General features: G+C 34.3%; 1 protein-coding gene and 1 long non-coding RNA gene across 4 annotated transcripts; both read left to right on the top strand.

Moving 5' to 3' along the window:
* Positions 1 to 5,141: 5,141 nt before the first annotated feature.
* LOC125837516 (uncharacterized) lies at positions 5,142 to 6,157 on the top strand. Its single transcript, XR_007443528.1, has 4 exons — positions 5,142 to 5,281; positions 5,577 to 5,636; positions 5,849 to 5,911; positions 6,123 to 6,157. It is a non-coding gene; the product is annotated as an uncharacterized LOC125837516 (long non-coding RNA).
* Positions 6,158 to 6,397: 240 nt separating this feature from the next.
* On the top strand, positions 6,398 to 24,970 carry LOC125836585 (phospholipase SGR2). Of its 3 annotated transcripts, none has more exons than XM_049515775.1 (21): positions 6,398 to 6,659; positions 8,171 to 8,271; positions 8,565 to 8,747; positions 9,130 to 9,285; positions 9,606 to 9,677; positions 9,764 to 9,916; positions 10,307 to 10,357; positions 11,666 to 11,836; positions 13,968 to 14,117; positions 17,481 to 17,546; positions 17,654 to 18,181; positions 18,271 to 18,325; positions 18,436 to 18,560; positions 18,919 to 18,991; positions 20,196 to 20,298; positions 20,378 to 20,471; positions 20,557 to 20,619; positions 21,237 to 21,285; positions 21,468 to 21,571; positions 22,776 to 22,822; positions 24,604 to 24,970. In XM_049515775.1, exons 1-21 carry the CDS (start codon positions 6,458 to 6,460, stop codon positions 24,839 to 24,841), a joined length of 2,784 nt encoding a protein of 927 aa, XP_049371732.1. In that variant the 5' UTR covers positions 6,398 to 6,457; the 3' UTR covers positions 24,842 to 24,970. The 3 variants fall into 3 exon arrangements, 2 of the variants coding, with proteins under 2 accessions (XP_049371732.1, XP_049371741.1); XM_049515784.1 differs by having other exon boundaries at positions 9,764 to 9,919; positions 10,310 to 10,357; XR_007443458.1 differs by lacking the exons at positions 22,776 to 22,822; positions 24,604 to 24,970 and having other exon boundaries at positions 21,188 to 21,285.
* The last annotated feature ends 1,577 nt before the right edge of the window (positions 24,971 to 26,547 follow it).

Here is a 26,547-nt window from a genome sequence, read left to right as displayed (position 1 = left end):
AATTTGTGTGAAAGGAATGAACTATTTGTTTATTCTAAATTAAAACACACTTCATACAAATGTTATTCAAGTTTCATTCCAATAGAAACTATAGTTTAAAAATAGTAATAATTAAATTATATCATATAAATTAAATAAAAAATAAATCAAAATCATATAAACATTGATAAAAATAATAATATAAAAGTATGTTCATACAAATATTATTTATGTTTCATACACATGCATATATATAAATTTTAGTACTGCCATATTTATAAATAAAATTCACACCAATTTTATTCAAACATCATACCAGCTTCATTTGCACTGTTGCATTCATCAATCTATTTTCATAAATTTATCTAATTACGCTAACAATAATTTAACAATTTTAATACATTAATGGATAAATTGAAAAATAAACCTTCTTAATAGGAAAAATCCCAATTTCATATCAATATTATTCTAAATTTATATAAAACAAAGTAATTAAACAATTCATACAATTTTATTCACATCAATTTAATAATTCATACCATATACAAAATTAATAGACAATCCCACCAATGTTAATACACAATTCATACCATTCGCATACCAATATTGTATCAAAATACATACAAAATCCAACAATCAAACATTAACCTCATATCCATACACATTTTATTCATATTTCGAACAATTTTCACACATACAAATGTTTCGAAAACAACAATAAGCATAATGTGATATAAAAAAATCAGTATTTTGTCTAATGTGGAAATAAATTAAAAAAAGTACTTACCCTAACAACTTTTTTGTGTTTTTTGGATGTTGGTATTTCTGATTCCTTCTTTTTTGTTGTTCTTCTTGTTGATGGTTTTGAAGATTGAGCAACTTCTACATTTGTTGTTTTTTTTTCTTTTTTTCTTTTTTGTTTCACTAACAAAATCAGAATCAGATTCAGAAGGGGTTTCAACAATTTTTCCTTTCCTCTTCTTCCCCTTTTGATTTGCCGAAGTCGCCCTTTTCTTTGCTTCATTTTTTTTCTCCTTTTTATCTTTCAACTGAGATGAACCACACATCGCCGAAATTTCAGCAATTTTAGGCGGGGGGTTTGAGTTAATATATTGAAAGTTGGAACATGAACTTCATCAATAGAAGTTCCTTCAACTGATCTGGCACTCTTTCGAGGCATTTCAATGTGTTTCTTAGACATGATGATGATGAGAAACGTAACGAGAGAGACGATTGTGGAGTTAGGGTATTGGGGTTGTGAGAAAGATTGGATGCACAGTTGTGAATGTGGTGTAGTGGAGTGGTGAGGAAGATGGGAGTGAAAATTGTGAATATGGGGTAGTGGGGTGGTGGCGTGTAGAAACTGATAGGTGTGGGTGGGCGGGGAACTGTGATTGGTGTATGAGATATTTAGAGTGTAACGATAAACAAGGAAGTCTAATCAATGTAAATTCCTAAATTCGTGTAACTGATAATTTCGGTTTTAAAAAAGGAACTGCAATTAAATTAGTTAGCTATTAATAATTAATAATATAAAAATATAAAGAGATTAATCATTTTTAAATAAAACTGTAATTGATTTTTAAATAAAGTTAAATTTAAGTTATATGTTATAACCCGTAAATAAACTGTTATAAGGTAGAATTTTTTAAGAGTGTGTTTAAAACTTGTAATATTGTCCCTTAAATGTGTATATGGTGTGATTTTCCCCATAATTTATTATAGTTGGAAAACAATATGCACAACGGAAGCACACTAGAATCATACTACTTACATGAATAATAGACAACACATAATTTATGCTAAAACACATAAAAATTCTGAATTTAAATTCAAGATTTATCTCTTCAAGGGTGAACATAGATACCTTTAAGCGAATCCACAAGCTAATCCATAAACGGGACAACAATTCTGCGGTCGTTTACAGTGATCCCAAGTTCACTTCCGAATTCTCAATACTTGGATGGGCAAGTATCGTATATAAAACTTCTCTTCCTTGAAGGGTTAGAAGAATCCCTATTTATAGAGATTTCTTCCTAGTCCAAGGAGGAGAAGAAACACATCGTCTTTCCGTAGAATAGAAAAAGACGTATACTTCTCCCTTTCCTTAAAATAGAAAAAGACATGTATTTTTCTATTTTCTTAGAATAGAAAAAGATATGTACTTCTCCCTTTCCTTAGAATATAAAAAGACACATAGTTCTCTCTTTTCTTGGAATAGAGAAAGACACATACTTCTCTTTTTCTTTAGAATAGAGAAAGACACATACTTCTTTTTTTTCCCCTTAGAATAGATTCTGAGTTCTAGTTAAATATGGGCACGGTAGAGACTACATAATTAACTGCTGAGGCTTTCTATTATGAAAATAATTTCAAATAATTAATTTGAACTATTTTAACCATAATAAATTACAAATCATTCCACTAGAAATTCGTAATTGCACTCCTCTATTTATATTTAGAAATTCCCCACTGAACGCATATGTAGTTCTCCATGTTAAGATTACAGATACTAGTCAATAAATTAAATTATTGACGAATTTAATTCAATGATCAATTTTCTTTAGAGCACTGCATGACTTATTTCATGTGTCGGATTCATAAATCCAGTTGCAAGGTTTGACACGATGAAAACTTATAAGCTTCTCAAAAAGGCATATCATCAATCTCTATGTCAAGACATGAATTCTGTCAACTAACTTATTATTTCACCAATATATATTATCATTATCCAATCTACCAGGCATATTGATCCATCTTAGAATCTCACATTTAATAAATCAAAACGATAATTAACATACACAGATCATAATAGTTATCAGGATTAAGAATATTAGTACATTTAATAGTTTAGAGAATATGATTTTGTTAGTCAGTCTAAAGAAACTATCTCTACTCGGTCACGTTCAATACATACAAAATGCACTAGCACAAGAAATTGGAATTATACCATTCCCATAATCAAGATAAACTACATATAATCTTGTGCTACAATCATACCGATGACATTTCCAATTCTCATCTTAGATTGTGAACAAAAAACTTTACACTTAAAAGAAACGATGATTTAAATACACTAAATCATCTAGTACTATATAAGTAAACAGATACCATAAACCAATACATGATCTATTAAATATAAATAAATAATTATTCTGTAATAAATACTATATCTAAACACATGGTTAATAGTATATATCCCAACAATTATCATGTAAGAAAAAATATTAAACTGTTAAAAATCGATAACCTGAGATTCTTTTAAAGTAATTACCAAAATCTTCAAACCTATAACTAACTATTCATAAATCAATAAAAAGAATTCAATTTAAATTAATGATTGTGATTCATTTTAAACCACTCTAAGTTGGAAGACAAAAGAATCATTTTAAATTAGTTCGGACTAGTAATAACATAAGTACATAACTAATCATTATAGTCCCACAAAATCAAATTTAAACAATATAATTATTAAAATATTATATCAATAATACATTTGAGGAAATATATTAATATAACATAATAAGATCACTAAACTAATAAAATATATAAATTTATAGAGTTGATAATTTTTTAATGTATCTAAACTATAAAAAAATCATAAACAATGTATATATACATATAATATTCAAATTTATTACTTGAAAAGACGTTTGTTTATTAAAAATGTAAATTATTCACAAACACTACAAAATTCAATAACCAAGGAACATTGAATGATCTTCAGACTTCATTTTAGGTTTGACTAAAACAGATCTATTGAGTGGTAAAGATTAAACAAAAATAACAAGCACACTTAATAAGTTGGAGTCTCAATAATTCAAATTCAAACCTTTAAATAAATAAGGCCTAAATATTGAAAACTATTTTTGCACTTATAGTATTTGATATATCACCATGAGTGGTTTTAATTTCATCATGCTTCAATGGTATATAAATATGCTGATGAAATCTGTATAACAATTTTTTTTTAAAAAAAAATTCTACCCAAAAAAAATTCAAATATATATATATTTTAATATATTTGAATTATCTATTGCCAACGACAATTAAAACGATGTAAAAAAACTTGACCCGTAAAATAGAAGGGTTGATAGAAACGATTCACTCCCTTGCATTAGTTTAACTTGTATACGAGCATTTTACAACATTAACATATATGTTGCTCAAAGAAGAAGTGTGAGTATACAATCCAACACTACTACTCACTTGACATGTTTCATTATGATATGAAAGAATCATGATGTCGATTATTCATCTTATAAGACCCTTCACTCGAGAGTGTCAAAAATAATAATTCAATATGACCCAAATTTTGTTTGACGATAATAACATATTCTATTTAATCTCATAAATAGAGATAAAAAATAATAATGCGTACGCAAATTTTATTTCTATTTCATAAAAATAAATAAATTTTAATTTGAAAGATCCTTGATTTATTAATTAAATATAAATAAATACTTATTATGTTGCTTCTTGCAGTGTTAATTCTCATATGTTATTGTTTTTTTGTCTCACAAAGAGGAACACATATTTTGAAATTAAAATATTTTTTGTTTTTGTAACTTTTACGTTTGAATTCATTTATATTTCAAGAGTTTCCATCTTATTAGTTTCTTCCTAAAGATCAAGCATTATTTTTTCTTGTACATTAATGATTCGCTATCATCGATTTATGTTTGTATTATTAAGTAAAATTCAATCAATATGTACAATTTACCAAATGACTTAAAAAAATCTAAAAAATTGAAAAATAAAATGGCTAAATCAATTCATTGTTTTTATTTTCTATAGTTGATAATAATTCAACAACAATTAATTCCATTAAGCTATGTTATATATATTTCAAAAATTTAATATGCACTTATATTTTTTAAAGAATTCAAATAACACACGAAATAGCTAATTTTGAAATTAATACGAAGGATAAGAATTACTAATTTTGAAATTAATTTTAAAATAAGTGTATATCATATTTGACAAAAATAAAATTACGAAATAGCTTATTCCAAAATCAATTATCGTTGATAACTTGTCCCCATCAAATGAGATTTGATTAAGTTAAACCATTAATTTTCCCTTTTTCAATTTTTTTCATGAGTTTAACAGAATATTCCTTAAAAACTTATATATTCTTCTCGTTGTTTCTTTTTCTTTCATTTTTTTTTCTATACAATTCAATATCCTCCTTCAACACGATTCAATTTCGTCGTTAGATTCCAAATCTAAAATTAACACGGAAAAATAGTACAAAATCCTCTCTGAGAATCCAGAAAACCCTTTAATTCTTGATTTTCAGGTGAATTTTGTTACCAAGACTATATGTTAATCTTCAATTCACAATACCCATTTCCAATTTCCAAGTTTTTAATATCTAAAGAACATATTTTTTGTTGATGGGTATGGTTTAATTCATGCCTTTAATTCAGTTGAGCATTTGTTTTGATGAATTCGTATAGAAAATTCCAAGAAACTAAGAAAAAATTTAAGATTTTCAGCTGGGAAAAGTTTATATTTATTTTGAGTTTATACCCGCTTGATTGAGATTTCTAACATTGTATTTTGCTTATGGTTATGCTGTTTGTGTTTTGCAGGTATTAGTTGACTGTGTTTGGACTTTTCACTTTTGTGAGGTTGAGGAGGAGGAGGAGGAGGTAATGGGATATGTCAATGGGCATGATTTAATTCATGCCCTTGAATAAGTTGAGCATTTGTTTGATGAATTCGTATAGAAAATTTCAAGAAACTAAGAAAAGCTCATGATTTTCAGCTGGGAAACGTTTATATTTTTCTTGAGTTTATACCCACTTGACTGAGATTTCTAAGATTGTATTTTGCTTATGGTTATGCTGTTTTTATTTTGTAGGTATTAGTTGACTGTGTTTGGACTTTTCACTTTTGTGAGGTTGAGGTTGGGGAGGAGGAGGAGGTAATGGCATCTGTTGATGGGCATGATTTGAATTAGTTGAGCATTTCTTTGATGAATTCTTATAGAAAATTTCAAAGAAACTAAGAAAAACTCATGATTTTCAGCTGGGAAAAGTTTATACTTATTTTTTTGAGTTGATACCCACTTGACTGAGATTTCTGAGATTGTATTTTGTTGATGCTGATGCTGCATACCTGTTTTTATTTTGTAGGTATTAGTTGACTGTGTTTGGACTTTTCACTTTTGGGAGGTTGAGGAGGAGGTAACGGCATCTGTTGAAAGGCATTATTTAATTCATGGCCTCAAATTAGTTGCACATGTTTTTGATGAATTCATATAGAAAAAAGTTAGATTTTGTTGCATATTCAAGATTTTCAGCTGGACAAAACTTATAATTTTTTCAAGTTGATACTCACTTGACTGAGATTTCTGAGGTTGTATTTTGTGGATGCTGATGCTGCTTGCCTGTTTTTCTTGTGAAGGTCTAGTTGACTGGTAGAGAGGTGTTTGGACTTTTGTGAGGTTGAGGTTCAGGAGGAGGAGGAAATGGCATCTGTTTCTGGGTCGAAAGGTGAGATTGATGAAACCTCTCCGGACATGTTGAAGAACACACCATCAAATATTAGGAGGTTAGCAGATGAGATTGAACACTTAGAGGGGAGGCAAAAGTACCTTGCTCAGACTAGAAGTCCGTCAGATGGTGGTGATGTTCGTTGGTATTTCTGCAAGATGCCTTTGGCAGTAAACCGTATGTTCTACTCATAGCTGTAAATGTTTTAGGTCCCGTGTTGGCATTCATATTTGCAAACTTCTCTAAAAGTTGTTTGAGTTCTTTGTTTTGTTTGAGTTCTTTGTTTTGATTGAGTTTGAAATGTGAACTCCACATGTCATGTGTTGTGACATGTTGCTTTTTGTTTCTCTGTATGTTGAAGTGCTTGTAGCAGATGTACGATGTGGACATGTTTTTTTTTTTTGGGGGGAAGTTAAGGCAGAATCAGAGAGTGACCAGAAGCTTGAAACAAATTTGAAAACCATTCCTTTATACATCATGTGGACTGTTTTTTTTCCGGGGGAAGTTAAGGCAGAATCAGAGAGTGAGCAGAAGCTTGAAACAAATTTGAAAACCATTCCTTTATGCATCATGTGGACTTTTTGGTTAGAGAGGAATAAGAGATCCTTTGAATACCAAATGCTTCATATTTATCTTGTTAGACGTTGATGCTTACAGAACTTAATTTTAGTGTAGGATTAGGATGTGGTTATATCCCAAAATTTTGAGTTTTTTGAGTTTCTGGGGTTGTCACTTTTGGCTATAGCTTGTAATCTTATGATGGACTTCTTCAGAAACTTCTTGGTACTTTATTGATAAAAACCTTGTCACAAAAAAAGAAGAAGAAGTGGGAACAGAATACAATGGAATACCAACTAGTCTTGATTATGGTTTAGTTGTGTACTTGTGTTGTTGCACTTACATTCTTTCTGATGTTGTTAGGAGACTTTTTAGATTGGTGAGGACTTGTATGTCAGTGTATCCTGTGAGATTTTAAAAATCCCTAGTTTTAGAGAACCAACAGACCCTAAATTACCTTAAAAGACGGATTATTAAAACAAATTAAGCTCGAATAAAGCTGAATGGATGTTGAAGATTCATATTGCCACCACCAAGTTTTGGATTGAAGCATAGTTCAGTAGGAAAAATTGAATTGAAATAGAAAGTCGTTAATGTATTGGCTCAAAGGAGTACAGCCACGTATTTGACTCATGGATATCTTTCCTCTTTGAGATTCTACCTTGGGAACAATCAATTGGAAAAGCAACTTGCTAGTTTATTCTGCTGTTTATCCTTACGCTGTTCATTATATGGTTCTGAGGGATTGTTGTCCTCCAAAATGTTGCATTCCTTTTGAACCCGACTACTGCAGCTTAAAAACATAAAATGTCTGGACTAAAAATTATACATAAGTTTTCTGAGTAACAACATTGTAGATTCTAAAAGCCAGCTATAACAGTAAGTTCAATTTGCCTAGATTTAGTGATCTTCAAAGGAGTTCATCATACCATCAGAAGCTTTACTCTTGATGAGCCAGGTTGTACTTTCTGGTTTAAAGTGTATTCATGAGTCAGAATTCTCCGATAAGTTGCTGATCTTCTTTAAACTCGAGAGTCCAAATATTATAGATTTATCAATTGCTGTGAGCATGAGCTGTCATATTCGTGTATAAATCTAGGTTGTCCTTTGTGGATTTCACTTTTGCACAGAGCCTGCTGCAGCAGTCCCCAAAACAGAAGTAGTGGGAAAGGGTGATTACTTTAGATTTGGCTTGAGAGATTCTCTTGCAATTGAGGCTTCTTTCTTGCAGGTAATGTTTTCTGACCAGAGTTCTGTTTATTTGGATTACTTCTCATCTGTAAATAATTAATCTATGGCCCAGTCAGTATAACATTTGCTAGTACGTGATAAAGAGCTATTGCCCCATATTTGCTTCATTTCTGCTTGATTATGCAAAGTTCAAGCTTTTGTATAAAAATGGTCATCATGTACTGTCCGAAAGAATGGAAACAAAAAGAATATCATGGTATAACTTGTTTGGATATTACAATCTGCAATATTGTTTGTCGATATCTGCGGTATTAATTGGTTTGCCCTATGCAGAGAGAGGATGAGTTGCTTTCTTCTTGGTGGGAAGAGTATGGGGAGTGCAGTGAGGGTCCAAAGGGGGCACCAAATAGGCTCAATTCTGCATCAGAAATATCTTCTCCGGAGAGCTCTCAAGCACATGAAGATTTAGTTGAAGAAGAAAGAGTTGGGGTCCCTGTTAAGGGTGGCCTCTATGAGGTATCCTCTGTCCATTTCACTCTCTTTTTGGATGAATATTTTTTACTGCCTGTTAGTCCATCAAGGAAGAGTACTTGCCTTTTGTACTGTCATAATGACTCGTGAAACCAAAAAAGAACCTATTACACAGAATATAGACCTACTAAGAGGAGAGGGTTAAGACAAAATTTATAAAGATGTTCGCCGATGGCAAAGATCTTAGGGTAGAACATGTGATATCTGTAAATTATGCATGATGTAGCATGGACTATGTGGTTCTTGCCTAGGAATCTTATCTGGTTTGCGAATCTGGTTTCAACCTCTGCATACGAGATTAATTGGAAGGGGGTAATCACACCGTCAGAAAATAAATTCCTGAATAATGACTGTCATCACTCTGCAGGTAGATTTGGTGAAGAGACACTGTTTTCCTGTTTACTGGAATGGAGAAAATCGTCGTGTCTTAAGAGGTCACTGGTTTGCTCGTAAAGGGGGTCTGGATTGGCTTCCACTACGTGAAGATGTTGCTGAGCAGTTGGAGTTTGCATATCGCAGTAAGGTATTTGGCATCACTAAGAGTGGCACTTTTGATTTATATCATCTGATGTTGACTGCAAAGATTTTTATGTAATTGGTGTTATCATCTTTTTTCTACATGTTCTGCCAAGGAATGTGTGACAGCATGTGGCAGATGCTGGACTCCCACTACTTACTGTCAAAAAATAAAATGCATTTGAAAATTTTACCTTGTTAGCCGTTTGTTCACTGATCCAATTGAACATTTCTTTTTTCATTTAATGTTTTATGCTCCTCATCTTTTTGTGGATAATTCAAAATTTTCCCTCAGTAATAGTGATAAGTCTTGGATGGCTGCCACAGGTTTGGCATAGAAGAACCTTTCAGCCGTCAGGGCTCTATGCAGCTCGAGTTGATATGCAGGGCTTCATCCCGGTATTAGATTGCTGAATTTATGGAGCTTTTGTTTATATGCTTTTTGAGTTGTACTGCTAGTGATGTACTTGCTTGCAACAATGCAGGGACTGCATGCTATTTTCACTGGAGAAGATGATACTTGGGAAGCCTGGCTTAATGCTGATGCCTCTGGTTTCTCAGGTGCTATAGGATTTGGGGGGAATGGTGTTAAGCTAAGGCGTGGATATGCTCTTCCTCAGTCCCCGAAACCAACACAGGCACTCATTTTCTTACTATCAAATTTAATACTTCTGTCTGTTCTCTTCGTTCTGATATGAAGTTACTAGTGTTGGTTTCCTTTTTACTGGTTTGTGCTCATCTTCATAGCGTCCTCTTTCTTTGAGTGGACATAGAGGGGGAGACCTCATATGGTCTCCTTATATAGTCTTGGATTGGCAATTCTCCCCTCATGGGATAGCTTTTGGGGTTGAGTTAGCCCAAGGTCCATTTCTTCGCGATAAGGAAGTTGTTTTTATGCCTTCTGCTATAAAGATGATTAAGAGTGAAGATTGGCTTTTGGTCCATTAAGGGGCTTGATATTGGGGATTTAATCTGTTTTCTCTTGTTCCTCCTTGCTGAAATTGAACTCCTGTATCTGTTTCTTTTAGGACGAAGTACGTCAACAAAAGGAGGAAGAAATGGATGATTACTGCTCACAGGTAGGCCAAGTGCTTCTTGTTTACTATGTGAGTGTATGTGTTCTACTTCTATCACTTATCAATCAAATGGTATATGAGTATGGGGATACTTATTTTGTCTGGACCTTAAAAAATGAAATCATCATTAAGTTGCCTGTTCCAAAAAAAAGAAAGAAAAAAAAGTAGATATGATAGGCATCAGAAGTACTATGTTACTGGTACTTGGTATATTGGAAATTCATAAGATTCTTTTAGTTGGGAAGTTTTATTCCCTCAAAACTAAAATATGACCCGTCACTTTCTTTGCAAGATCAAGCTAATATCTTATTTTAACTTCTCGTTTCACTCAGTGGATTGAAATACTCCTTTCTATTTTAGCCGTAAAGGTTTCTGATTTATTTAGCTAGTTCAACCTCTTTATACGACCTCATGCTTTGTCCTTTTCCTATCTCCCCATCTATGTGCACATATTCAAATTATCTTTCGACACTGATGGTAGTATATGTGCACAGAAAGTAAAAAGGTTGATCGAAAATTCGAGTGGTTGAAGCTAAAGCAGCTACTTTTGAAGTAACATAATGAAAAGCAACGATGGGAGGAAAAGTCAGATTTGAGAAGGGGATTTCACACTTCTTTCTCTCATTTAAAACTGTCATCTCACACAACTCCTGAGTGATAAATGAGAGAACAGCCCATTTTCCTTCCTTTTTGATTACCTTCCTCGCATATGTATAAGACCGCATAAAATCAATTTCTAGAAAGGATTAATAATCCTTACTTGACGAACTACTCTTGTCCAACTCATTGAGGTGGTTCTATCCGCATGATATGTCTCTATCCATGTTCTTTAGAGTTCAGTAATTACCTGTTTAATCAATTTTTCCATATCTTTGTTTTCCTTTGCTGATCAAGTTAGTTGAGATTAACCCTTCGGGGTGGCCCAGTGGTTTGGGCTTGGGACTTCCATCTTGGAGGTCTCAAGTTCGAAACCCGTTGCCAGCGAAAGCAAGGGGTTTGCCTTCTGGGTCGAGCTCGTCTCACTGGGCTTGCCTAGTGCGGTTTACCTCTCCTATGTGGTTTGCAAGCTATTGCATTGGAGTGGGGGTTTTTACCCTGTGTGCACCCAAAGGGTAGCGGCTACTGGTTTGCCTAGTCATCAAAAAAAAGTTAGTTGAGATTACTAATGTTTCCTTAAAAAAATGCATAAACTTGTTTTGTATACAAGACTCATCTTTTCCACTTTTTACATTCATTTGTAGAAAGGTCTCTTTTTAACTTCTATGATAACTTTGTAGTGCAGCCTGTGTAACTTGATACTGCTGTGTATAGGTCCCTGTTCGACATCTGGTGTTCATGGTTCACGGGATTGGTCAAAGGTTGGAAAAATCAAATCTTGTGGATGATGTTAGTGACTTCCGCCATATCACGTCAATCCTCGCTGAACGACACTTAACCTCATACCAACGTGGCACTCAGAGAGTCCTCTTCATCCCATGCCAGGTATTGCTTTCATAGTTGATCTTTTACATTTCTTAATGTGGTATACATTGTTATGAATGCATTAGGGGTCTTTTGGTTGAGGTTTTAGGAGATATAATCTCCACATAAAACTCAACATTGGTAATCCTCCAAAAAAAATTAAAGAAATCTCAACATTGGTTTATACAATATTTCTTTAGGATTTGAAGAGATTTATTTTCCACATAACAATCAGCATTAATTAATGCAACATTTGGTGATCCTTTCTGTTTCCTCATTAATAATACTTGTATAAGTTATGTGGGATAAAAGATTGAATAAGAAAGCAAATATTAATGATACATGGATTAATCAAGTCAATGAAGGTTAATATTGTAACATGGAATGTGAGGGGCCTTACTAATCCAAGAAATATGGTGAACAATTGGAAAGCGGATGTCTATTGCTTCCAAGAATCAAAGTTGAAAGGTGACATTAGGGATATTATCAAAGAATTATGGGCAAATAGGTGGGTGAAGTATGCATAATTGGAGGCCAGTGGTACCAGAGGGGGAATTATATTGCTATGGGATAGCAGAATATGGGAGGGAGGGATATGTGAGGCAGGTTCTTACTGTATCACCTGCAAATTGTTAGGCAAAACTCTGGATTTTTGTTGGCTTTTATCCAGATGTCAGGATGGAGAGGGAAGAGGTGTGGCTGGAACTGGGGGCAGTCGGAAGCCTTTTTAATGAGCCTTGGGTGATTGCCGGGAACTTCAACACAGTTAGATTTCCATTTGTGAAGAACTGTACTAAATTCAACAAAGCCATGGTTGATTTTTCTGAATTCATAGAGGAGATGGTGCCGGAGCCTGGAGGATATTCCATTGGCAGGTTGCAAGTATACATGGATAAAGGCCATTATATTGCCGCAAAACTTGATAGATTTTTGATTTCAGAAAGAGTGGGAAGTTTCCATTAGGAACATCAAGCAGTCAGTTCTACAGAGAGATACTTCTGACCACTGTCCTTTAGTTCTTGAATGTGACAATTGGGAGAGGTCAGATTATTAGTTCAAATTTGAAAATTGGTGGCTCCAGACAGAAACCTTCAAAAGATAGAGTCAAAAGTGTGGTGGGACTCTAGCATATGTGAAGGCAGGCCAGATTTCATTTTTAGCTTTCAAGTTGAAGGCTCTGAAGGGGAAACTTAAGGATTGGAGCAAAACTATACGGGGCAATATGGAAATGCAGAAACAAAGTATACTTAGTCAATTGACTAAGTTAGAAGAGATTCAAGACCATAGATTACTGACAGACGATGAGGCTTACTTAAGGGCTGCCCTGACAGTGGTGTTTGAGGAAAATGCGAAAAAAGGAGGAAGTGGCCTGGAGACAAAGATCAAGGGCTTTGTGGCTTAAAGAACGGGAGAGAAACACCAAATTTTTTCATAGAACCACAAACTGTTACAAAGGTGTAATACCGTTGATAAGTTTGTTATTAATGGGACTACCTTAGATGAACCATCAGAGATCAAAGGAGAGATTATCAAGTTTTACCAAAATCTTTACACTGAAACAGAGAATCCTGTCCTTCTGTAGTAAATGTATGCTTACTTGATCAGAGTGTCATTTATAACTGTAATTGCAACAGATGGGTTTGTAGAAAATGTTGATAATAATGATGAACACTAGAAGCATCTAAAATTAGTAAGTAAAATCATCTATTGGACATGTGATTTAGGTCTAGCAATCCGAGACCACAGGTGATCCACCCTCTGCTTAGGGGTCCTCCTCGAGATCGTAAGATGCAAAAGATAGAATAGGCCAAAGTGAGAGCACCAAGTAGGTATAATCACTGCTGTCTGTATTTGAATTTACATTGTTTGTGCTTAGTGGTGCTCGATGGAACTATTTCCAGTTATCGTGTTACTGCAACTCTAAAATTTGCTGTTATAGCCTTTCGATTAAAGCATTATCTTGTTACTTAAAAGTCACGTCTTTTTCCCCTTTGTCCCTCAGCATGTTCAAGTGTTTTATCTTTTGCATTCCTGTCATGTGATATTCTGGGGTTTTCTTCTTCATAGGTCTGTCCCTTGATCTGATTCCTGTTGATTTGTTCTTGTAAATTAACGCTATTTTTTCTTATGTTTCAACTGTGGGTACCACCAGTGGAGGAAGGGCTTAAAGCTTAGTGGTGAGGCTGCAGTTGAACGATGTACTTTAGATGGTGTACGGGGATTGCGCGTACTGTTGAGTGCAACAGTGCATGATGTACTGTATTACATGAGCCCTATTTACTGCCAGACTATTATTGACTCGGTACTTCTAATATGCTTTCTCCAGTTCAAGTTTTCCTCACTATCCTTTCTTCTTCCTGATGTTGCTCAGCTGTTGTGTTTGATTTGCTGCCTGGTTTCTTCTATTCAAATGTTCAAGTTGCACTTTTAATTTTGGAGCTGATGTGTTGCTGGATTTCTTGGATTCCCTCAGCTTTGAGGAATCCATGTCCAGTTAATTTCTGTATTGCTGCAGTACCAGCTTGGTACTATCTGTTATTTAATAAAATTTATTTCTACTGATAAAAGAATGTTCTTACAAACCTTTTACTTCCGTTGCCCAAACTCTTTTGACTCTGGAGAATGAGGGGTCGTAATTCACATAATTGTTTTTATAGCTATATGGAGCACAAATTGGTAACTAAGTGAAAATTTGTATTCTCTGTAAAAGGTGTATGGCTATCTGGCCAAGCACCCTATGCGGTTACCTTTCTCATTAGATTTTTGGTTGTTGATTTTTTTTTTATATATAAAAAAAAAGATTCCCATATGTCAAAACCAGTATTTTTTTTTTGTTTGTTTTGGTGGGGGAGATCAAGTAAAGTAGGATTTCATTAATCAACTATCCAGGGGATGTAATTGAAAAAACATAATGTAACTCCTACAGAGCAGATCTCCTTATAAATGCTCCTGGAACTAACAAAATCCAAAAGATCAGAAAAATTACTCCAAGCAAAAAGGTTTAGTAAACATCTAGATTTAAGTATTTATATGGGAGTTGAAATACCTTCAAAGTATCTCTGGTTTCGCTCCTTCCATATGCTCCATAAAATACACGATTATATCATCTTCCAATTGTCCCTAGTGGATTTCCTTACTCTTAATCCATTCCAAATAACAAAAACTTCCTTCGAGCTCCTAGGCATTACCCAGCTTGTACCAAAGGTACTGTTCAACAAATTCAACAAGCTCCTTGCTACTATACAATGCACAAATAAATGGTCTATATCTTCACCGTCTTCTTTAAACATGAAGCACCTACTGCAAAAACTATACCTCTCCTCCTTAGAACTTCTTGTGTTAAGCATGCTCCTTGAGCTGCCAGCCAGCTACAACATACCTTGGTTGGAGATTTTGTTCTCAATATCAATTTCAAAAGGTCTATCTTCAATGATATTGCTTCTACTAACCATTTCTTTATGCCACTCATTGACTGCAGCTTTCTTTACCTCTATTTTCCCATATCAACCTGTCTTTCTCTCCAGCTGATGTATCTGAATATTTTGAATATTGTCCGAAAGCTCTAGCATTTCTTCCACTTCCAAGTCATGGCATTGTCTCCTGGTTTGCATAACCTAATTTTAGAAATATAACTGTGTAATCTTATCAGCTTGTAACTGTGATGAATTGTGATTCTAGGGATCCCTGTTGTCTTTGAATGTGTTATGTATGTCTAATTTTCCTAAATCCTGAGATGGAAAAGATATGCTCAGTAGCATATTTTTTGTTTTTTGTTTTATTTATGAAACTGGCAACTAAAAAAAATAGCATTTGTATTTCTTTTCATGATGAAATCCTCATATACCACATAACTAGTGCCGACTCTATTATATATTGCAAAGAAATAGTTCCTTCTTAGAATGAAATCATACACATGTAATCACTTAAAAAAAAGTATAACTGATCCTATTCTAAAGTATTTAATGAATAACTACAAATCATAAGAGTTACCTAGTTTGAGAAATTTTGAGTTACACAAATAATGTTTTTTCTTTTGATAATTAGTACTGTTGTATTCTTCAGCATTAGCCATTAAGGAATGCTGGCCGCCTCCAAAAAAATTACGAGGTAGTAAGGTTAGACTCTAAGCTTTACAGAGCACCTAAGAAATCTACCAGCTCATCTACTTCCTCTATAAAATTTCCTTTGCACCAAGAGAATGAAAACACTAAACAGTTCCATTTCACATCATGTATGGACTTGATCTTGTCTTCAAAACATCTCCCATTTCTTTCTTTCCATATTGTCCACCATATACTTGAAGGAATTATCCTCTACCATTTTTCCGGACTCTTGCTACCCCCTCTTTTCATCCAGCAGCTCATCAAGTCAGCAGTATGCTCAGGCATTATCCACTCAAGTCTTTGTGAGACTGAGGAACAGGTTTCACAATTGTGAAGTAAACTTGCAATGTAAAAAAAGATAGTTGTTCGTCTCCCCAGTCTCATTGCACAAAAAACATCTTGTCACTACTATTCTCCCCTTCTTCTGCAAGAGTTACAGAAATAATGTTGCTTCTATGTGAACTGAATGGGGTCTAGGCATGCAGGATAGAATGTATGCTGGAATAGAAATTTATGTGTGAAAAAAATCATGGTACTCTAGTGGAGCAAAACTAAAGGCATTACAAATGATTCAACCAATTTTACCAAATAAGAATGACCAAAGGGTAAGGATACTGACACAATTAGAAATGACTCTATTAACCTTCCTGTGTGACTTAAGGTATGTTCAGGTGAACTGCATGACTTTCTGCAAAAGATTTGCTCCACTTGATTTGAAGGGCATTTTATTATGTTTTCTGAATTATTTCGTTTTCTGTTCATTTACCCCTGATTTAGGCGTGTCATTAATAATTGGTTTTAATATGTATGAATACCTCCAATCGCACCGATCTATGAGTTTCCAACCATGATGATTGAAGGTGTAACATAGGGACGAGGTAGACCTAAACTTACATTGAAGTCACAGTCTAAGAAGACCTACAATCTCTTGCAATCCATAAACATTCAGCTGAAAATAGAACACAATGGAAGCTAAATATCCATATAGGCAATGCCTACTAGCTGGAATTAAAACTTTTTTTTTTTTGATAAAGATAATGTTGTATTCCTCGGCATTAAGGATATGCTGGAGACCTCCAAAAATTGGTTTCCAACAAGAGAAAAAACAAAAAGGCGAATAGATTACAAAGTGCCTATAAAATCCAAAATTTGTGCAACTTCTTCTATCCCTTCCTCTTTACACCAAAATTTGTGCTGGAATTAAAACTTAGTCATGATAATATGGTAAACTTAGGTTCAACATTTGCTAGGATATCTATTTAGTTCAGAGATTTGTATGTCAGTAGAAACTATAGAAAACCTACAGTATTAATGAAATCCAAACTATTGAGTATTGGAAATGGAGTTGAGAGTTCATGTAGCTTGACCACAACTTCCTATGGGTTGAGGCATAATAGTTGTTGTCACACTTCTTCAAGGTCATTCTGTTTATTCATTTTAGCAAATTCATCCATTAATTTGTCTTTACTTCATATGATATGCATTGGCACTTCATTATGGTCTATCAATTGCCTACCTTTAAATTATTACTGTTTAGAGCTAATTGTTTATTCCATATTCAGGTCTCCAACCAGTTGAATATGTTATACTTAAAGTTTCTTAAGAGGAATCCCGGTTATAGTGGGAAGGTATAAAGATTTAACTGAATATGCAAAGTTTCCTTCTTATTTCTATAAGAACTTGATGTATACAGTTCAGAGTAAAGATACATACTAAAATTTTGTAAAATTCTCAGGTTTCTTTGTATGGTCATTCCCTTGGGAGCGTTTTGTCATATGATATCCTATGCCACCAAACAACACTGTCCTCCCCTTTTCCCATGGAGTGGATGTACAAAGAACAAAATGAGAATGAATTGTCTCAGCAGGATCAGAGCAACCTATCTTTAGACCAAAACTCTGCCTTAAGTTCAGATGATGAAACTTCTATTAGGGAGGGAAATAAGAGTAATCTGTCAGATAAAGACAAAATGAATGTAGAACCAAGTTTGTCAGAGTCTGTGGAAGATCATACTGAAGATTTTTGTCATCCTGTGGGCCCTCCTGCTTCATCAGACTCAGACGAACCCGTTGCAACCGATGATATCAGGCAACCTAATGATTCCTCAGCAAATGAAAATTCTCATGAAACTCCTATTGATGAGAGGGACACTATAAATGATGCCGAGAATGTGGATGATGGAATTGTTGAGTTTAATCAAAAGATTGATGAGGGAGTATCTGAATGTGAAAAAGACAAAACAATCAATTCCCTGAGGAAAGAGGTAGTGATATGTCATATTTTGCATGCATTTTTCATTATTAAAAATACTTTCTGTCTACTGAATTTTCTCCATCAATGAGACTGCTCCAGATTGACATGCTGAGAGCAAAAATCCAAGAATTAGACACCGAGTGTGTAAAGAAAGGTACAGCTAGACAAATAACCATTTATGGAGATTAGTTTTTAATTTCCCCTAACTTAGCATTTCTATTGTGTATCAAAGTAAATGGTCCTTATAAATTTCCTTTGGGATAGGATGTGTAACGGAAGCAGAAAATGGAGGAACAAACACAGCTACAAGAAATCAATCTATTCCTGAGGAAAGTGATTCAGCAAAGAGTTTTACCCCGCAATTAAGATACACAAAGTTGAAATTTAAGGTGATACTTCTCCTTTGTAAGATGCAACTATTTTCTGGGTGTGTTTGGGCAAGTCTTGGTTTGATGTTGGAGCAGGACTTTCAATGTTCTTTAGAAACTCCTAGAAGAAAGTTTTTGAGCTTATCGAAATCTTCATCTCTCTAAATGCTTGTATTATGCTTTCATCATTTCTTTAGTACAAGACTAGCAATACTCAATATCCTTTTTAAGTATGGTATGATTAACAATTTTCTTGGAATGCTTTAACTGGCTTTTGATAATTTGACCTTTCGTTCTTGTGATTATTCTCCATTTGTTGGGTACTCCAAGACATCTTCTAACTTTGGCTGTTTCATTCTTTGGTTCTTTCATTAAAAAGGTTGATACATTTTTTGCTGTTGGATCCCCTCTTGGTGTTTTTCTTTCCCTCCGCAATGTTCGTATTGGGATCGGTAATTCTTCTACTGTCTATATTTAAACACATGCTGATTTCCTTGCTTATTTATCCTCTGAATCTTGTGGAGGCAGGGGGTATACTTTGTACTTTTGTGACAAATCTCTTGAATATTTTACCATAAGCCTGTAAAACTGTTGTCTGTTTGCTTGAATAGACATTTAGTGTTTGTTTCCATAGATCTAATTAGTAAACTTTTTGAAAAAAGGTAAATTGTATGAAAAACAAAGGAATACTCAGGAAGTATTCCAGTAATACCTACAATCAGAAATACAAAAGTGTTGCTGTACTCCTATGAACTCATAAGTAGTCTAAAATACTAGGGATATCCTCATCTTCACAAGGGTATTCATGTTTACACCAGAAATAGAAAAGAGCCAAACAATTCAGCTTCGTCTTATCCATAGAGCAGCTCTTGTTCTCAAAACATCTCTGATTCCTTCTCAGCCAAATAGTCCACCAAATGCAAGCTGGGGCTATCTTCTATCTCTCCCTGTGCCCTGACTGATATCCGTCCCTATTCCAACATGCCAAAGCTTCCTTCATGTTTCCTGGCATAGACCAATTGATGCCCCTTATATTGATGAAAATCTGCCAAAGTTTCACCTTCTCCTTACAGTGTAAAAAGAGATGATTTATTATCTCTGCTTCACATTCACAAAAAAGCATCTGGAGCACAGCTGAAGGCCCCTCTTCATACGGGTATCCTGAGTGAGACCGGCCTGTTTGCTATTTAGCCAAGTAAAACAGGCCACCTTGAAGGACACCTTAACTTTCCAGATCATTTTCCATTGCCAGTAGCTTGGTTGAGTGTGTGTCCTCTGTGAGTTTCTGTAAGCTGATTACTTTACTACTTACCAAATCTGCCGTATAAACCTAATCTTTATATATCACTCAGCCGAAAGATTTTCTTTTTAACTTCAGTAGCAGTAAAAAAATGTTTGTCAAATCCTCCTGGTGCATTATGTTGCCTTTAGTTCTGCAAGTTCCAAGAATCCTGTGGATGCTATAAACTCTGTATGTTGGCGGTGACTGGTGCCTTTTGATGTTTATAAGGGGTTAGTTCATTTTTTTTGTTGGTTCTAGGCAACTCGTGGGTGTTGAAATATGGCAGTTCTTCTCTTCTTTATATTAAAAAGATGGTGGTGCATCTGTTTCACTTAGTTATCATTTCTTATTTCTGTTTTATCCTGGTATGACAGGCAAGGGGAAAGACTACTGGGAAGAGGATAATATAGTTGAAGAGATGCCAGCTTGTCGACAAATGTTCAACATATTCCATCCTTTTGATCCAGTGGCATACAGGTTTCATTGTTGTTATTGTTGCTAATTTTTGTCATCTTTTTTGTTATACAAGCTCATGCATGCTCGTTTCCTATTTCAGAATAGAACCACTCGTCTGTAAAGAATATCTCAACAAACGCCCTGTCATTATACCCTACCACAGAGGTGGGAAACGGCTGCATGTTGGTTTTCAGGTAAGGTCTCCATAGTTAGGTAATTAATGTGCTAGGTTCCTTCCACCATCTGTATTAATGTGCATCCTGATACTACTTGGTGCAGGAATTTAAAGAAGAAGTGTCTTTGCGCTCACATGCTTTTGTGAACAATATAAATACTGTAAAGGTGTGTTTTCTCCCCATTTGTTGATGTGACATTACATGCACAAAAGTGTGGTATGTTTGTAATTGAGATGATAAGATTCGATATCACTCATTAGGAAGTTCGATATGCTGTAATCTTGCTAAGGTTGACAAATGAAGAATTAAATATTCAGCTTATTACAAATGAAACTTGCTGATTGAATTTTAATTGACCTTAACAAAATAAGAGAACAGCTGTTTAAAGTATAGATCTGTGCATGATCTTTTAACATTATAAAGCACAGCTCGTAGAAGTAGAGATCCCTGTTGAACAGATAACTTGACATGGAAAATAATTATTTGTTTCGGTTTATATCAGCTTATTGTTGAAACCATGAATTGAATGACTTGGGTTATGCTTCTATAACCTGATATTCTCCTTTACTTCTCATACTGGAAACATGTCTTCTTCATCTAACTATTTTTTATGACATGCATTTTTTCTACTAGTTTGAAACTTCAATCCTGGATTAATTTACAGAAGATGGGTAGACTTGCTTGTTTTAGTGCTTAGCCTTTATTTGTGTGATTATTTTATGGTTTTAAATTAGGTATCGTGATGCCAATGAGTTATGGATATTAATGACACTTTGTGATTAGGTAAAGGTGATTACTCTTTGTCAATCAAGAGACAAGGATGGCGAAGATGGTAATAAAAGAAACCATTTCTTTTTTCGAGTGCTTTCTTCCAGTTTAGATTATAAAAGTTTCTCTTCCCTTTTCTCTGTGACAGAAGCTATCATCTCTAAATCAAGCTGGAGCCTTTCCCCTCACCCAACAAACACCATTTACCTTTCTATCTGTCTAGGTAATTATGTCACTTTCTTGCAGAGGGTTCCCAAGAGTCTCAGGAGATAGAAGAGAGGTCATATGGCTCAATTATGATGGAGAGATTAACTGGAAGTGAAGATGGTCGAGTAGATCATGTTTTACAAGTACGTTCATTCGCCAGTAGACCTTCAAACAGTTGTTCTATTTACGTTATATCTTTCCAGTTTCTACTGCAATTGAAGGCTTAATATTCTGTGTTACATGGCTATTCTTCTTGCTCTTTCTACCCTTTCATTGTTTTCCTGTAGCTGTAGATGTTCATATTTATGTGGGTGATTGTTCAGTATGCAAATTGGTGTTATTCAATACATAGATAGCCCCCTTAAACTTGGCACGAACTGCCAGTTAGACACCTCAACTTTCTTAGTGACCATTTCGACACCTCACTTTACAGAGGTGTGTCTTGAGTACACCTTGTGTTGACATGGCATATTGTTTATTTTACACTAATATTTGAGCACGTGAAAAGCTTAAATTATGTTTTTTCTCTTCCTTTTGTTCAAAAAAATTTCACCTTTCTTCTCCATAGACTTTTCCAAAAAAAATAATCAGGAGATCAGTTCAAATGGGTCTATACATTTTCACCATTGATGACAAAAACAAGGTGGAAAAGTGAATTTTCCAGCTATAAAAAAGCATGTAAAATCTCTTATGATTAATGCTGATCATTTCCGTCGATTTAATCCCTGTCGGTAATGGGCAAGATTGGAGAGTAAGGAGGGTTTCCCCTACAATCACTTCTCACCGAAAACAGAATTTCACATGTTCTCCAGGACCCCAGCGGAGGAAGGTTTTGGTCAAGATTAATAGCACTCGTGGTTGACTTGAAGGCATAGAATTTATGACAGAAGAATTCCACCATCTTCTTTCAGCATGTGTCGGGAAAACTGAATTCTTAACTTTTATGTTATACACAAAAATGGAAGTATGACTCTTGTTCTCATACTAATCATTAGACAAAGATCATCAAAAGAAGCTTTTCCATAATTTTAGAAACTTTAAAAATTACGATTACAGTAAGGAATCAAGTCTTAAAAGCTTACGAGCATGAGGCATTCCACCGTCTACTAATCAGATTTTGTGCTTTACTGTCTGTGCATGTTGTGAACTTAAGTTCTAATGTCCAGCAAACTGAATCAAAGGTTTTTTTCCTTTTTGAAATCCACATGATTTCGTGTGTGTGTATATATATCATTAGGTTCTTACTATGTGCTCCTTTTTAACACCTGGCAGCTGACAGTGTCCATGAATGAGTGTATATATTTTAACTCACCAGTCGCAATTGCCTTTTGTTCTTTCTTTTTGCAGGATAAAACATTTCGGCATGCATACATTTCAACCCTTGGAGCACACACGTAAGTATCCTTATCAACATAAGAGGGTTCATTATGTCAGTTGCATGTCTCCCCTAAATAATGATTGACAGGCATGTTTACCCAAAAATCTCTCATGTGCAAATGAAGAAAATGGTGAGATATGAAGTGTTTCAATGACAAAAATCTTCTCTGTGTTCATAGTGTCTTTTCATACTGCAAAGACTTCGGTAGGGGTAGGATCTCCTCCCCATACCCCACTTGTGAGATTCGCTGTGTATGTTGTTGTAGTTGTAAGACTTGTATGATATGCAAAGTGACAGGAATTGTGGAGGAGTTTGAATTAAGTAATTCAGAGACAGAAGTGCTTAATGGTTATGTGGTTATGGTAGTTCAACCCGTGTCAACTTACTCCACTTCTTAATGCGCCTTTCTTGGAATTTCCACTACTTCTCTCTACAAGTCTCCTCTTGTTAGGGAACTCTGTCAAATCTTTCCTTGTCGTAGTCGACTTTTCTGTAACTCAATATAGTTTTTATGCAATAGAGAACCCCACTAGACTCATTAATTAAAGCTTTAAAAAATATGAATTCCCCTGCTTTCTGGTTGTGTCAATTGAACTTTCTGGAAGCAAAATTTGTCCAGGACGATTTTGATGTTGGCAAGAAATGCATGTTTAAGTACCATTCTTGTCAATCTAAAAATCGGTGGAGCAAAAAGTTTGGTCAATTTATCCTAGAAGTTCTTTCTTCCTTGTCATCCTAGTTACCTACTATTCTTGAACTAGATAATGCATTACATTGAAAGTCAAGAGAATGAGTTGTTGTTTAGTTCAAGAACTAGTTCAGAGATTTAGTAATAATGTAGGGATACAAAATGTTGTGTTATTTACACAGAAATAACATTTGTAATTTAAGTTGTGTTGCAAAACAAATGTCTTATTAGTTATGCTGAATATTATGCCAGAATTATTTTTCCTGATGCAGCTAACCAAAAAAAACCTTCGTGTACTTTCAATCTTTTGGAGAAAAGCAAGTTCAAATTGGTTTTCCTTGTTTGGACAATGTTTGGTTGAGATTGAAAAACGAGTATTTGAAGTTCAATTTTTTTAAAAAGAATATTTGCAAGTTGCCATAATGTTTGGTTGCCGTAGTGAACACTACTATTTCACTTGAAATACTCATCATTTCAACTTCAAATTCCCTATTTCAAGCTGATTATTGGAGCTTCTTGAGTCATAACCAACATTTCTTTTGAATAAGCCTGGTATACTTGCATCTTTGCCAGCCTTTCGACATCCGTAGACAACTCCATCGAATTTAGAGTTGTCAATAGTCTCATATATTTAAATGTCAATTTGTTGCAGTCTTCTGTATATATGTGAAGAGCTTTTAAGAAGTCTGAATTCTGTCTTGACCTTACAATTAGCGCTTTTATTTTAAGCGGTATGGTGTAGTTTTTACTCCAACTTTTTTGGTTAACTGTGGTGTCTTGACCAATTTATGCACATCTCGACTAATCTATTTTGTACTTGCTACCTACTACCAATATAGGTATTGGGTAACCTATCTACCTAGGGTTTGAAGAATAGTAAGAGATCATCTATGGTTATTTCGTATCTGCTGGGATGCGAATCCAGATATGGCTCATTTTGTAATCCGTTGCAGATAGTTTTGTTTGTGAGACATGGCAGGTCAAAAATGCTTGCCAACCCATAGTACTATATTGCTTCGTGGATCTCATCTCTAAGGCAGCGTTTGATCAAGATTTTCCATTTGTTCTATGGTGTATTCAATTCTTTAAAAGGATTTAACATTTTGCAGGAATTACTGGAGAGATAACGATACAGCTCTTTTTATGCTGAAACACTTGTATCGGGATATACCAGAGGATTCCTACTCGTGTAGTGAACCTGTGGAAGGAAGTTCAAAGGATGATAGAGACACGGAGAACTGGTGTGATCAAAGAGAGGAGGCTGATGAAGAATTCCCATTAACATTTGCGGACAAAGTAACTGTGAAAAGTTTTTCTCACAAAGCCCGGAGAACTTTGAAGTGGTGAATCATGCTGATCTCTTTTGACTAGAGGTGCAGAAAAACACCAATTCTGGAGTTATGTTACTTCAACACTAATCAGTAAAAGCACAAGCTCTTTTTATACCAGAGCTCAAACGAGGAGTGTGTTGAAGGTATATCTGCCTTGTGCAATGTTCAAATTGCTGGGCTCATTGCTGAAGCGCGGTCAGGAAATACCTTATACTGTTTCAGAATCTGATGTAAACGAAGGTATTTCTCCGCATCTGTGATCTTTAACCATTTCCTGTAAGACTGATCTCTGTCATGAAAGGAAGACGAGAAACATAAGATCGATCCTCCAGTGTATACAGTGAAAAAGGATATGCTCATGTGACTTGAGCCGGTGTGAATACTTGTTTTTAGATGTGAATTTCTGGCACTAAACATGTAAATATATGTAGCTGTTATAAAGTCACAATATGCCACTTAGTTTATGTATTTCATTGTCATTTTCCTCTTTGGACATTTCCCTAGTTCATTTTCACCCCTCCATTCTTCTCGATCGCCTCGTACTTGTAGCTTGATCCCTAACCTAACCGCCACAAGCGGGCAGGAAATTGATGTGGTGGAGACTCAAGTCGAGGTGATGGATTACTATCACTATAGATAGATGCTCTAATAGTGATATGCCAACAAGGGTTTTCACTTTTCATGTAATTGAAAAATGGCCTCAACATCGACAAGTGGACAAGTAATAAATCATCTCATTAAGGTATAATAACTATAGTAAAATTAAATTATTTTTAAATATGAGAAATCATCATTTTAGGTTTAAATTAAAAATAAAAAGTATACAATAACAACAATCTATACTATACTTAACCCCTCCATCTATGGATTGATCTTGAGGAACAAAATTTACTTAAACAACTTAAAGGCTTGTCCCAGAGTTGGAATACCAACCAATGTCTAGTTATTGTTATAGAAACACGAAGCTATTATTATCCCGACCAATTAAAATATAATAGTTGCGATCTACTTTGATTCAAAAGAAAGGCAAAGGGATTGACAACCTTATGTTCTTGAATTGATAACTATCTTTCGACTAATCTAACATCCCACTCTTGGGGGCTAAATAAGGTTGTTTGACTTTGGTTTGGTACGGGTTGATTTTTTAAAATGCTTGTAAGAATTTCGTCTAATTAAACTTGATATTATTCGATTTCGTTTATTTGATTTTGTAGCTATGGTTTTGTCTTATTTGAATAAATAATTATATCTTTCCTTTTCGTATTTAAGAGCTAAAAAAATATTAGACAAAACATTAAATTAAAAAAAATGAATTCTATTACTTCTAATTTTCTAAATAGTGCGTTAAAGGATAAACATAGATAGACGTAATTATGTATGAACTTGTGAGCTGGATTACTATCGGTTCTAAAATAATAAAAAAATAATGCAAAATAAAAATCTATAAGTGATAATAGTGATTTAAATTGGATTAGATTTTTTATATTAAGAAATTAATTTAATTTAATTTCCCATCATCATAATTTTTCGACAGAAATTCATAGAGCAATGACATGAGAAAATACTATCTATTTTTCATATTTCTATTAATGAAATATGCTTTGGGTAATGACTATATTTAATAATAAAGATAAATAGGGAGCTAATCAGTAAATTAACTTTTTTAATTTTTTCAATCAGGCGTTTAATTTTAATGTAATATTGAATAAAAGTGGATAGAAG

Source organism: Solanum verrucosum, unplaced genomic scaffold, assembly GCF_900185275.1.
Source record: "Solanum verrucosum unplaced genomic scaffold, falcon-dt-bn FXZP01000284.1, whole genome shotgun sequence".
NCBI classification, from domain to species: domain Eukaryota; kingdom Viridiplantae; phylum Streptophyta; class Magnoliopsida; order Solanales; family Solanaceae; genus Solanum; species Solanum verrucosum.
The sequence above is the reverse complement of the archived record's forward strand: the minus strand, read 5'-3'. Positions and strand labels throughout refer to the sequence as shown.